The following is a 14,692-nucleotide window of genomic DNA, read 5'->3' on the forward strand; positions in this document are numbered from 1 at the left end:
ACCTACAGCTCAGCAGCAAAAACCACACAACTCGAAGGTTGGGTGGGGGATGGACTGGGGGTTTGGTACTGGCATATGCACACTGAGCTATATGGAATGACTGGCCAACACAGACCTGCTGTACAGCACAAGTAACCTCTACCCAACATTCTGTGAAGAATCTGAAAGAGAATGGATGTATGTACTTGCATAACTGAGTCACTTTGGTGTACAGCAGAAATTATCACAACATTATAAATCAACTATAGTCCAATATAACTTTAAAAAATGGAAAAGAAAATCCCAGACAACACAATTAAAAAATAGGCAAAATGCTTGAAGAGGCATTTCTCCAAAGAAGACATACAAATGGCCAACAGGCATGTGAAAAATGCTTAATATTATTAATCATGCAAATTGAAATTACAGTGAATTATCCCCTCATACTTTTAAGATGGCTATTATCAGAAAGCAAAAAATAACAAGTGTTGGCAAGAATATGGAGAAATGGAACTTTTGTATGTTGTTGATGGGAGTGTAAAATGGTGCAGCTGCTATGAAAAGCAGTATGGAAGTTCCTCAGAAAATAAAGAACAGAATTACCATGTGATACAGCAATCCTGCTTCTGGGTACACATCCAAAAGAATGGAAATCATCATCTCACAGAGATGCCTGCATTCCTATGTTCATTCTAGCACTATTCACAATAGTCGACTTGTGAAAACAACCTGAATGTCCACTGATGGATGAATGGATGAAGAAAATGTTGTATATGCATACAACAGAACACTATTTGGCCTTAGGAAAGAAGGAAATCCTACCATTTGCAACAATGTGGATGAACCTGGAAGACATTATGCTAAGTAAGCCAGACACAGAAAGAAGGACAAGTATTGCATGATCTCACTTATATGAGGAAGATAAAATAGCTAAACTCATAGAAACAGAGTAGAATGGTGTGTGTGTGTGTGTGTGTGTGTGTGAGATAGAAGTTGCTGTTCAATGGGTATAAACATTTAGTTATATAAGATGAGTAAGTTCTAGAGGTCTCCTGTTTCCAGCACCATGTCTGTGGTTAACCATACCTAATGTGCATTTTAGAAAATTTTAAGGGTAGATTTCATGTTTAAGTGTTCTTACAGATTATTAAGAAAAAAAGGCATCCAGATGACAAGAAATGGCAGACAACAGCAGTACCAATCAGATGAGAATGTCTATGACCCTTATCTCTTCTCCCTCCCTAGCCTTCTGTCCCTTTCCTAGAGGCACTAGAAGTAGCTGGGTGAAGGGGGCAGAGAAAAAGACGAGAAGGATCGAGGAACCCACTATGTCTTCCTTCCCCAGTGCAGGGAAAGGAGCCATTTAGATCAGTTGAAGATTTTCTATTAGACTCTTCCAACCTTTCATTACCTGTAGAAACTGTTAATACCTGAAAATACCCAGAAAATATAGGCAATCTGCTCGTCGTAGCCTGGGCAGAGAAAGGAGGTCAGACGGTGTGGAGAATAAAACAAAAAGCAGAGGTGTTTGTGTTTGTAAGCCAGCAAGTTGGCTTGTCCAGGGGCTGGTTGCAGCAGTAAGTGTTCACTGCATGGGTCATGCTCAGGGCTGCCTCTTCCTCATCTTGAGACTGGTCATTGTTTTACTGTTTCACATTGGGTGTGATAGGCTGGGGCTTATGTGACACATCAAGGCTACACGGCTGGTGAAGAGCTGACATTTTCTCTCTGGGCCTGGCATCAAATTCCAGGATGAGCCACAGTTAGAAATCAGTGGGGTGAGCCCACAAATCACGTGGCAGATGACTTCCCTCTGGTGACCTCAGTGGCCTCCTTTCATTCTTCCTTTCTTTTAATTAGTGATTGCTGTAAGATTAATTTTTTTATTTTGTGATTTTTCTTTTTTCCATTATAGTTAATTTACAGTGTTCTGTCAATTTCTACTGTACAGCAAAGTGACCCAGTCATATATATACATATATATATACACACACACACACACACCCACACACCCACACCCACACATACACACATACATATATATTTTCTTTTTCTCACATTATCCTCCATCATGTTCCATCACAAGTGACTGGATATAGTTCCCAGTGCTCTACAGCAGGATCTCATTGCTTATTTACTCCAAATGCAATAGTTTGCATCTATTAACCCTAGACTCCCAGTCCATCCCACTCCCTTCCCCTCCCCCTTGGCAACCACAAGTCTGTTCTCCAAGTCCATGAGTTTCTTTTCTGTGGAAAGGTTCATTGTGCCATATATGAGATTCAAGTGATATTGTATGATATTTGTCTTTCTCTTTCTGATTGACTTCACTTAGTATGAGAGTCTCTAGTTGCATCCATGTTGCTGCAAATGGCATTATTTTGTTCTTTTTTATGGCTGAGTAGTATTCCATTGTGTATATATACCATATCTTCTTAATCCAGTCCTCTGTCAATGAATACCTTAGGTTGTTTCCATGTCTTGGCTGTTATGAATAGTGCTGCAATGAAATGAACATAGGGGTGCATGTGTCTTTTTCAAGGAAAGTTTTGTTCAGATATATGCCCAAGAGTGGGATAGCTGGGTTATATGGTGGTTTTATATTTAGTGTTCTGAGATCCCTCCATACTGTTTTCCATAGTAGTTGTACCAACTTACATTCCCACCAACAGTGCAGGAGGGCTCCCTTTTCTCCACACCCTCTCCAGCATTTGTTATTTGTGGACTTGTTAATGATGGCCATTCTTAGTGGTGTGAGGTGGCACCTCATGGTGGTTTTGATGTGCGTTTCTCTAACAATCAGGGATGCTGAGCATTGTTTCATGTGCTTGTTGGCCATCTGTAAATCTTTGAAGAAATGTCTGTTCAGGTCTTTTGCCCATTTTCCAATTGGGTTGTTGGCTTTTTTGCTGTGGAATTGTATAAGTTGTTTGTATATTTTAGAGATGACGCCCTTGTCAGTTGCATCGTTTGAAACTGTTTTCCCATTCCATAGGTTGTCGTCTTGTTTTTTTTTTAAGGTTTCCTTTGCTGTGCAAAAGCTTGTCAGTTTGATTAGGTCCTATTGGTTTATTTTTGCTTTTATTTCTGTTGCCTTGGGAGACTGACCTGAGAAAACATCTGTGAGGTTGATGTCAGAGAGTGTTTGCCTATGTTCTGTTCTAGGAGTTTGATGGTGTCTTGTATTACCTGTAAGTCTTTAAGCCATTTTGAGTTTAGTTTTGTGCACGGTGTGAGGGTGTGTTCCGGTTTCATTGATTTACATGTGGCTGTCCAGTTTTCCCAGCACCACTTACTGAAAAGACGGTCTTTTCTCCATTTTATATTGTTGCCTCCTTGTGTTGAAGATTAATTGCCTGTAGGCATCTGGGCTTATTTCTGCGTTCTCTATTCTGTTCCACTGGTCTGTATGTCTGTTTTGGTACCAGTACCACACTGTCTTGTTTACTGTGGCTTTGCAGTATTGCCGGAAGTCTGGGTGAGTTTCGCCCCCTGCTTGGTTTTTGTTCCTCAGGATTGCTTTGGCAATTCTGGGTCTTTTGTGGCTCCATATAAATTTTTGGATTGTTTGTTGTAGTTCTTGAAAAATGTCATGGGCAGTTTGCTAGGGATTGCGTTGACTCTGTAGATTGCTTTGGGTCGTATGGCCATTTTTACAATATGAATTCTTCCAACCCAGGAGCATGGAATATCTTTCTATTTCTTTGAATTCTCTTTAATTTCCTTAATTAACATTTTATAGTTCTTAGCATATAGGTCTTTCACCTCCTTGGTCAGGTTTATTCCCAGGTATGTGATTTTTTTTTTGTCTTTTTTTTTTTGCTATTTCTTTGGGCCACTTCCGCGGCACGTGGAGGTTCCCAGGCTAGGGGTCCAATCGGAGCTGTAGCCGCTGGCCTACGCCAGAGCCACAGCAACATGGGATCCGAGCCGTGTCTGCAACCTACATCACAGCTCACGGCAATGCTGGATCATTAACCCACTGAGCAAGGGCAGGGACCGAACCCGCAACCTCATGGTTCCTAGTCGGATTCGTTAACCACTGTGCCACAACGGGAACTCCCCAGGTATGTGATTTTTTGGGGTACAATTTTAAAAGGTATTGTATTTTTGTATTCCTTTTCTAATATTTCATTATTAGTATACAGAAATGAGACTGATTTCTGAATGTTCTATTTATTATATCCCGCTATTTTGCTGAATTTGTTGGTCAATTTGAGTAGTTTTTGTATGGAGCTCTTAGGGTTTTCTGTAGATGGTATTATGTCATCTGCATATAGTGACAGTTTTACCTCTTCTCTTCCAATTTGGATACCTTTCATTCCTTTTGTTTGTCTGATTGCTGTGGCTAGGACTTCCAATACTCTGTTGAATAAAAGTGGTGAGAGTGGGCATCCTTGTCTTGTTCCAGATTTTAGTGGGAAGGCTTTCAGCTTTTCCCCATTGAGTATTGTATTAGCCATGGGTTTGTCATAAATGGCTTTTACTATGTTAAGGTATGTTCCTTCTACACCCTGGCCTGTTTTCTTTGTTTACCATCTCCCAGCATTTAGGGGGTGGGGAACGAAGAGGGGTTTCTCTGGGCAGTGTACTGAGCTAGTCAGAGGAGACAGAAGTGTCAGAAGGTCTTTTCTGACCTTGCTGTGCTCTGACTTTCTGGTATGCCAGGGGGCTTGAGGCAGACTCTCTTAGAGAGGCCCCATAGGGGCATCAAGGAGCCCTGGAAGCCCAGGTCCTAGGTGAGGGTGTTGGCTCCTATAGTGAGAAAGGCCTTGCGCAGAACAGAGGCAGGATCTGTGGGTGTTCATGCCTGGTCCACACCACCATGGTTGGTTGACTGTGGGCGAGCTGTGTCATCCCCCTGAACCTCCGTTTCCCCATGCAGAGCTGGAGCCCTAATATCTGCCCACCCACCTCCCTGAAATGAGTCTGATAAAGCTCTTTGTGAGCTCTGTGACTGTTACAGACCTGGGACAAACACTTGGCTCAGCATCTCAAGTGGACATTGTCCTCATCTGGCCACCCAGCATCCAGCTCCCATTGATAGAATTACAGGGATATTTCCATTGACCACCACCATCCCAGATTCCTCCCAAGGAGTTCCCAGGGTCCTCTAGGGCTGTGGTCCAGGTCATGGCTTGCTCTCCTGCCTCTCCTTCCTGCATCCCTGAAGGGTGTCCAAATGCTGGAGATGTCCAGTGTCTGTCCCTTCAGAGGGCACACACACTTTACCTGCCCTTCTTGAACCCTCTTTGCATCATGTGGTGACAGAGGCCTCCAGCTCACCAACTCTGAGGATGAGCTTTGGCTTCAGTAGGCTTGGCCTGCCATCACAGCTCTGCCACCTACTAACCAACTAATCGTGGATGGTCTTGTTAACCTCCTCATGCTTCAGTTTCCTTATGTGCACAGTGAGGATAATAATAGCACCTCTTCATAGGGCTGTGGAGAGAAAGAAGTGAAAGCCCCCTCTGAGGCTCTCAGCAAATGACCAGAGGCTGTCATCATCACTGACTCTGTTCTGCCCTCACTGGACTGCTGGCTTCCTTTTCCCACTCTGCTGAGAGCCTCACCTAGAGTCTTCCACAAACCCAGCCTTTTCCCATCTCGAAGGCATGGAGGAGAGGTCTGAGGTTGAATTCCTTGAATGGAAAGGAAAGGAAAGGGCCCTGGAGGAAGGAAGCAAGGGCTTCACGGATTGGACCAGTTTTTAAGTTTCCAAGAGCCTTAGATCTGCTGCTGTCAGCAGTGGGTTAGCCTTTCCTGGGTCTGAAAGGTGCTGTGTGTAAGGGGCACTGCTGTCCTGCTCACCCTATCAGCTTCCCCAGGCCTGTCCCAGGACACCACAGAAGCCCCTCTGGCAAACTGGTCTGGGGCCTAGGTAGTGGGGTCTCTGTGCACCAGACTCTCAGGCCATCAGTGGCTTTAGGGCCATGGTCCTGGCTCCCTTGCTTTAGGGATAAGAAGACCCAGGCCCAGAATAGGAAAGAGCCTCAGGAGATCAGTCTCCTCATTGGAGAGAGAACACTCTCTGCTCTCCACAGTGCCTCCCAGAGCATCCTTGAGGCCTGAGCTTAGGGAGGGGCATGCGTGTGTGTGTGTGTGTGTGTGTGTGTGTGTGTGTGTGTTTATGTGTGTTGCGAGAGAGAGAGAGAGAGAGAGAGAGAGAGAGAGAGAGAGAGAGAGAGAGAGAGGGAGAGAGATCTTATTCATCTCCTCCTCCCTGTTCCTCCCACCTATGTGACCTCGCCCTCCACATGTGCCCCTAGCTTATCTTACCACGAGTGGTCTGCTGCAGCTTCCAAGGCAGATATGCTCCCAGGAGCAGCTTCAGCTGACTGTTAGCTGGGGGTGCAATAACGTATTTATCACAGATCTCTTTCAGAAATAGATTTCTTTCCTGAGCTCGTAGTCCTGGGTAGGCTGCTTCTGAGAGGCTGTGGAACAGACAAATTTGCAATCAAAAAATGAAGCTCCAAGTCTCTTCTCCAAGTCCATGATTTTCTTTTCTGAGAAGATGTTCATTTGTGCTGGATATTAGATTCCAGTTATAAGTGATATCATATGGTATTTGTCTTTGTCTTTTTGGCTCATTTCACTCAGTATGAGATTCTCTAGTTCCATCCATGTTGCTGCAAATGGCATTATGTCATTCTTTTTTATGGCTGAGTAGTATTCCATTGTGTATATATACCACATCTTCATGGACTTGGAGAAGAGACTTGTGGCTGCCTGATGGGAGGGGGAGGGAGTGGGAGGGATCGGGAGCTTGGGCTTATCAGACACAACTTAGAATAGATTTACAAGGAGATCCTTCTGAATAGCATTGAGAACTATGTCTAGATACTCATGTTGCAACAGAACAAAGGGTGGGGGAAAAATGTAATTGTAATGTATACATGTAAGGATAACCTGACCCCCTTGCTGTACAGTGGGAAAATAAAAAAAAAAATGAAGCCCAATCCAAAGCAGGGGCTCAACAAAGTGGTAGAGCAAGGGGAGGGAGGAAGTGAGTACCATTCTGAGTGGCTAAGTGGTGCATACCTGCACCTCTCACTGAATTTTCACAGCCTCCTACCAGTGATTTCCCCACTTTCTGAGGAGGAAACAGAGCTGGTAAAAATCAGAGTCAAGAATCAAAACCAGGTCTGTCTGCCTCCAAGGTTCATGAGGACCTTTTCTTACAGTTCATTCAAGTTTCTGGAGAAGAATATGACATGTTTGGGAAAAATTCATTACAAGAAGAGTTTCTCACTTTGTTCTTTTCTCTCTTTCCACAGAAACCCATTCCTTTTGAAACTAATGTTCATTTGTCACTTCCTCTTCTTCCTTCTCTTCCCCCCTCCCCTTGCTTTCTTTTTCACTCTTCTGTCTGTCTAAGGTCATCGAATGGCCTGAGCTGAGTCCCCCAGTGAATCCAGTGGCCCAGATGGGAATTCCTCTGGGTGGAAGGCTGATGAAAGCTGTGGCCAGGGGCTGAGACTGGCTGGCTGGTGTGGTCAGGATGGGGACAAGCTGTGGACACAACAGAGAATGTATCCTGGCTGCTCCTGGCTGCAGGACTGGCATCCTGGAGAGAGACACAGATGGACATCTCTCACTGCCTTGTGTCTGTGACACTCTTTTGGCCTCAGGACCGCTAGCCACATGGACACACCAGCAGGCTCACGGATGGAGGGATGCCCACCATGCAGTATGCAGACGTCAGGAAGCCCTGTGCTGGTCTCCAGCTGAAGTTATCCTGGTCCAGGTGGTGGGCAGGTGGGATGAGAAGTCTGCAACTGATCTGGCATCCTGAGATTTCACCCATGAAAAAGAGGTGCCACTCTACAGTGTAGGCATAAAGAATATTAACTAGATTGGTGATTCACTTACTTAACAAGTAATTATTGAAGACCTACTCCATACTAGATCCTTTTTTTTTGGATGATGATGATGATGATGATGAACATGGCAGGTAAATCCAAGATCTCAAGAAATCTCACTTTCACTGGAAGAGAGAGAGATAAACAGCCTCCATCTTCTGAGTGGGAAGCAGATGGAGAAAGAGGATGCTGCTGTTCAGATCTAAGACCTTAATTTCACTTCTCATTGCCTCTTTAACCTGTTTCCTACCTAAGTGTTAATTTTCACCAATTGCAGATGGCTGCCAACATCAAAGATGCCTGCCGGATGATCAAAGATTCGAGATTTAAGTAAAACAGACAGCTTCTCTCTTATATTTCAGAAGTCGATGATCTTACTGTTCCCTTTGAGCAAACACCCATGCAGCTCTGGGTCTTCAAGGAACATCTGCTACACCATGTCCTGGGTGGAGAGAATGATCTGTGGACACTTTTTAAGGAGTAACTCTTAGGTCAAGGAATTTAATGGCAGGTCTTTTTTCCTTTTCTTTTTTCTTTCTTTTTTAAAATTGAAAATCATCTGCCATTCACTGAGCACTGCAATGTGCATAAGACTATCCAGGGGTCATTGGAGGCCATGAGGAACCTTGACTCTCTTTCTCAGAGAGTTTCTGTCCTATTGATACACCTGCTCTGTTGCCTTCAATCACCACATGTACTGCTAGGAAGCTTAGGGCCAGAATTAATTAATTAATTAATTAATTTATTTATTTATTTATTTATATATTTTTTGTCTTTTTGCCATTTGTTGGGCTGCTTTCATGGCATATGGAGGTTCCCAGGTTAGGGGTCGAATCGGAGCCATAGCCATCGGCCTACACCAGAGCCATAGCAATGCGGGATCCGAGCCGCGTCTGCAACCTACACCATAGCTCACGGCAATGCTGGATCCCTAACCCACTGAACAAGGCCAGGGATCGAACCCACAACCTCATGGTTCCTAGTCAGATTCGTTAACCCCTGAGCCACGAGAGGAACTCCCAGAATTTATTTTAAACTCTGGTTCTGTCATTCCTACCTGTGTGATCTTGAGTAAATTACCCAATCTTTCTGAGCTTCAGTGATCCCTTGGGAAAGAGGTTAGCTGAGGGGAAAGAACAGAGTCTTTCACGTTTGAATCCTGTTCTGTCACTTACTTACTGTGTAACCATATGCAAGTAGCTTACCTGTGGGAACTTGGGTTTTATATCCAAAAAACAGAAATGGAAATGCCTACTTTACAGAGTTGTTTTAAGGATTAGATGAAAAAACACATTTCACAAGGCACAAAGTCTGTATATAAGTTGGTCCAAAATGTAATTTTCTTTTAATCTTTCTTTTTGTATAAAATAAAACCTTCTGGGATAACTGAATACCCATCTTATAAATGGCACTACTATATACCCAAATGCTCAGGCCAAAAACCTGGAAGCCATCCCTGATTCACGTTTTAAAATATCACTCCACCCTTCTCTTGTCCTTTCTCCAGTATACAATTCAATAGCAAGTTCCTTGGCTTGACTTCTGAATGTGTCTTGATTCTGTCTTCTCCCACCATCTCTACTTCTCCGGCATTAGTCGTAGCCACAATTATATCTCCCTTTGCAGTTTAAAAACATGGTCCCCAAGTACTTGACAGTCTTCTTATCTAGAGGAGGTTGATATTCTCTCTTCTTGAACTGCACAGACTTGGGATTGCTTTGACCAATAAAATGTGGAGGAAGTGATGCTATGTGGTGTTTCAGTAGGTCATAAAAGGCTTATGTTTGGTTCTCTTGAAACAACCTGTTTGAATGCTCCCTTTCGTAACTGAGCAGTCATGCTATGAGGAAGCCCAAAAGAGAAACGAGGGGTGGGGTAGCAGTCAATGGTTCCAGCTAAGCCAAGCTTTTGCATTTCCCAGCCATTTAAATCCTTCCATCCATTGAGACTTCCAGCTGAGGATCCAGACATGATGGCGTGGGGCTAAGCCATCTTCCCTGTGCCCTTTTTGAATTCTCACTTCACAGAACCCATGGGCATAATAAAATTGTTATTGTTTCAGTTCTACTGAATTTGGTCTGTTATGCAGTAGTAGATAATCAGAACATTTCCCTTGACAACTGCAGTGTCCTCCCAGCTTCTTCCCTTGCTTTCACTAATAGCCATTTCTTGAGATAGCAATAACAGGAATCTTGGAAATATAAATCAGATGATATCACTCTGCATATAAACACTTTCCAAATGTCTTACTTTGGCCTATTATGCCCCATATGACCTGGCCTCTGCACTTTGGTGCATACTGGAGATAGGGCACTATCACCTTTTACATGGAAGTCAGGGGCTGGCCAAGGGCATATGATATGGGATAAAAAAAGCACCTCTTGAAGCTCAGTTCCAGCTTCCCCACTTAAAGAGCCAAGGCAGGATTTCCTGTTCTTCTGAGGGTGTTGGAACCCTGGTCTGTGACCCTAAACCCTTTGCGGGTGCTCATGACCTTTCCTGTACCTTTTAGCTTTGACTGCTTTCTTGATTTCTGGCACTGTTACATCTCTCTCCCTCCCTCCTCCACTTGCTCTCTCTTCTTCCTTCCTTCCTTCCTTCCCTCCCTCCCTCCCTCCCTCCCTCCTTTCTTTCTTTCTTTCTTTCTTTCTTTCTTTCTTTCTTTCTTTCTTTCTTTCTTTCTTTCTTCTTTCTTCTTTCTTCTTTCTTTCTTTCTTTCTTTCTTTCTTTCTTTCTTTCTCTTCATTTCTTTTCTTCTTTCTTGTGCATACATATTTTTAAAAAATCAAGTGTTTCTATGTGTTTGTAGGTGGAGGAGAGAACTACATCAACTCAACAGACCATGTTGAAAGAAGCTTTAAAATTCTCATTATTTGTACACAATATTATCATCTGCTTAATTTAAGAAATGAACTTAAAAGTAGTTAAAGCATTTGGCAAGGTGGCTAGTTGTAAGATCTACATTGACTTTAAGTGCACTTAGTTAAATTCACTGTGTTCTGAAATGCCATTTAAAACCACCAGTGAAGTTCTTTCCCATAAATCCACAAATATAGGGAGAATGAGAGTGGAGGTAACATCGTTTGGGGAGCTAGAAAGCAGACAGATGAATGGTAACTTAGATAGCTAACATAAGAAAGAATTCTAAGTCAGCAGAATCCTAAAACAAAAGAACTCTAAGAACTGACAGGATTCACACTGCAGAATATCAGGGCTCAGGGACTGGTTACACCAAAAATTGTTTTTTCTTTATTAGAGTGTTTATTAGAAGATTGAAATGTTCATTAGGTAAAGTGATACATCCATATTCTGCTCATTAGAAGCACAGTGGAACCCATATTGCACTTAGGGCTAATGTGGTGGCTTTTTAAAAAATATATACCTAGAGCTGAGTTCTAATTCTGCTTCCACCACAGGTAAAAATAAATTTATCAGGTTTACAACTCAAGTTAGGGAATTTTCTTTTGCCTTGTGTGACCACAGAAAAGTTGACTATGGTACCAGAAAATTTTGGAACCAGAGGTAGAGGGGAGAATAAAGAGGATTGGGTGGAAAGCTGTTTTAAAAAGCAGTTAAGAATGAGAGTTGTTGCTTAATGGGTACAGAGTTTGTTTGGGGTGATCACAAATTTTGGAAGTAGATCACAATAATGGTTGCAAGAACATTGTGAATGTACTTAATGCCCTCTCACAACATGGCAGTATACTTCTTCCACATCTACAAGAAAAATCTCTCAGTCTAGTTTGAGTCTTACATGGTGTGATCACCTGCACCTGTGCTCTAAAATGTGCTCTAAAATGTAACCTAATCACAGAGTTCCCTTTGTGGTTCAGCAGTTAATGAACCTGACCAGTAACCATGAGGATGTGGGTTTGATTCCTGGCCTTGCTCAGTGGGTTAAGGATCCAGCATTGCCATGAGCTGTGATGTACTTTGTAGACCTGGCTCAGATCAGTTTTGGCTGTGGCTGTGCCTGGGAACTTTCATATGCTGCAGGTGTGCCCCCCCAAAAAAGAGAAAGTAAAATATAACCTAATCAAGGGAGGGATTGTTCCCTCACCTTTGCCACATGCTGGTGGCTAGAAGCAGATTATAGGTTCTGTCCACAATCAGAATATGCAAGGGTGTAACTCATGGGGGGGTCATCTTAGAAATAAATAGGTACATTCAACTAATCAGAAAGTAAACTAATTCAGCTTTCTTAACAACAACGTTGGAAACTATGGAGTAGTGCTATCAAAATTCTAAAGTGAAAAGATTTTCTACCTATAATTCTGTACCCAGCCAAGCTATCCACTGAGAATGGAAGTAGAATACAGATGTAATTAGAAATAAAAAGTCTCAAATATTTACCTACCACATATTCTTTCTTTGGAAGCTATGTTCTACAAATCAAAGGAGTAACTAACAAAAAGAAGAACTACTGATTCAAAAGACAGGAAATAATGAGAATCTCCAGCATAATGGTGAAGGGACAGCCTCCAAAGAGCAATCTGACCAGATTAGAGCAGGTCAGAAGGCTTAGAAGGGTAGATTTGTCAAGATGAAATTGATGGAACAGCTGAGATGCATGGATATGATAAAAAAAAAAGATTTAGACAACTGGCAGGGAGTTTTTAGTTGAATTAGTGATAAGAATATAAAAAATTAATCAAACATATTAACAAATAATTATTATTTCCAGGAATATAAAAATTATTCAGGAAAGGAAGTGGAACTACATGGCTCAGCTCTGAATAACTGAATAATATGTTCATATGTAATATGTAAATACTGAACATTAATCTAACCAGAGTGATGATATAATTATATAGTTCTCAAAGGATGGTGCTATGGGTTGAAGTCCTAACCCCCAATATTGGGAATGTGACCTTATTTAGAAGTAAGATCTTTGTAGATAATTAAATTAAGTTGAGGTCATTAGGGTGGGCTCTGCTCCAATATGGCTGCTGTCCTTATTGAAGGGGAGATCTGGATGTGGGGAAGGAGATACTGTGGAAATACCATATGAGGGTTGGATTTCAGCTGCCACAAGCCAAGGAATTGCAAAGATTACTGAAAATCCACCAGAAACATGGAGAGAGACATGGAACCGATTCTTCCTCACAACGTTCAGAAGGTACCAACCCTGCCAACACTTTGATTTTGGATATCTAGGACTGGGAGATAATAAATTCTTATTGTGTAAGATATCCAGTTTGTGGTACTTGTTACAACAGCCCTAGAGAACTAATACAGATGAAAAGTATGTGTGTATTGGTGGGGGGCAGGGGAAGGGAGAGGAAGAGCTAGAATATCCCCTGTTTTAGTGGGAAGTTAACAGATCATTCCTACAAATGATGAATCAAGAAATAATAGGTAGTATAAAAGCATGGTATTTAGAGATAGCAAGGTAAATACCAAAATAATCTAAAAGAATTAAAATTTGTTGCCAATGGGGATGAGTTGAGAAAGTAGGGAGGTGAGTTCCTGTCGTGGCGCAGTTGTTAACGAATCCGACTAGGAACCATGAGGTTGTGGGTTTGGTCCCTGCCCTTGCTCAGTGGGTTAACGATCCGGCATTGCCATGAGCTGTGGTGTAGGTTGCAGATGCGGCTCAGATCCTGCGTTGCTGTGGCTCTGGCGTAGGCTGGCAGCTACAGCTCCGATTGGACCCCTAGCCTGGGAACCTCCATATGCAGCGCATGCGGCCCTAGAAAAGACAAAAAACAAACAAAAAAAAGACAAAAAAGTTAAAAAAAAAGTAGGGAGGAAGAGAGCTGGAACTTGACTTTTATGTTTGAATCAGATCACTCCTTAAGTGCATAAAATGATTAAAAGTAAGAACAGCAGTCCAATATATCAGCAATTACTAACTAGAAAATATAATAGAGTAAAATTCCATTCACAAGGACAGTAAAAACCTACATGATGGTACCCAAAAATAATTGCCAGATCTTTCTGGAAAAACTCTAAAATTTTACTGAAGGACAAAAATAAATAAAACCTGGACCCTGCCTCAAGCAGTATATATGATGGAGAAAATGGCAGAGGAACATTACAGCACAACGCAAGGAGCTATTTGGTTAGGTGGGAAAAAGTGTCCAACTCTGCCTGGGGAGTCAGAGAAGATTCTGCAGAGGCTGTGGACTCTGAGTGAAAATTTGAAAGGCAGAGAGTTCTCTAGAAAGTGGGGAGACATTCTGGGTAGAGAGCACAGCCAGAACTCACTGTGTGTTTGGGAAACAGTAAAGTTCCTGACCTGAGGGAAAGGCATGGTGGAAAGTAATGGGAGAGCAAGACAGAAATCAGTCAGCAAGAAGCCATGCACACAAGGGGAGTGTTTGCCTTCCTTTGTGGGAATGGGAGCCTTGAAGGTTTCCAAGTAGCAGAATGAGATAGAAGTTGATGTTTGTCTCATAGAATAAGCATGTGGGTGACTTCTCAATACAAGATGTCCTCATGGACATGTAGCCTGTGTTACTGCTTGAATTCTACAGGCAGATTATCTGATGACAACTTTAAAAAATTATTTTATTGAGGTGTAGTTGATTTACCATGTTGTGTTAATTTCTGCTGTACAGCAAAGTAGTTTTATTAAATATACATTCTTTTTCATATTCTTTTCCACTGTGGTTTATCACAGGATATTGAATATATTTCTCTGTGCTATACAGTTGGACATTGTTGTTTATCCATTTTATATATAATAGTTTCCATCTGCTAATCCCAAATTATCAATTTATTCCCCCCCTTAGCAACCACAAGTCTGTTCTCTATGTCTGTAAGTCTGTTTCTGTTTCATAGATAATTTATTTGTGTCATATTTTAGATTCAACATACGTGATGTCATATGATATTTGTCTTTC

At 42.2% G+C, this 14,692-nt stretch overlaps 1 protein-coding gene across 4 annotated transcripts in view; it reads left to right on the forward strand.

Moving 5' to 3' along the window:
- The window catches only part of MRPL46 (mitochondrial ribosomal protein L46), a 201,877-nt gene that overhangs the window by 108,403 nt on the left and 78,782 nt on the right, over positions 1 to 14,692 (forward strand). The window contains exon 4 of one of the 4 annotated variants that reach the window (XM_085018828.1): positions 7,361 to 9,232. The exons of the other annotated variants lie outside the window; for them this stretch is intronic. Within the exon in view, the coding sequence (XP_084874954.1) occupies positions 7,361 to 7,377 (17 nt within the window). The 3' untranslated portion in view covers positions 7,378 to 9,232. Of the gene's footprint in view, positions 1 to 7,360; positions 9,233 to 14,692 lie in introns of those variants that run through there. 4 annotated transcript variants of the gene reach the window in all.

The sequence above is a fragment of the Sus scrofa genome, chromosome 1 (genome assembly GCF_054392235.1).
Source record: "Sus scrofa isolate SSC_HxYL_T2T_F1_AM1 chromosome 1, Sscrofa_HxYL_maternal_Yorkshire_Landrace_v2.0, whole genome shotgun sequence".
Taxonomy (NCBI): Eukaryota; Metazoa; Chordata; class Mammalia; order Artiodactyla; family Suidae; genus Sus; species Sus scrofa.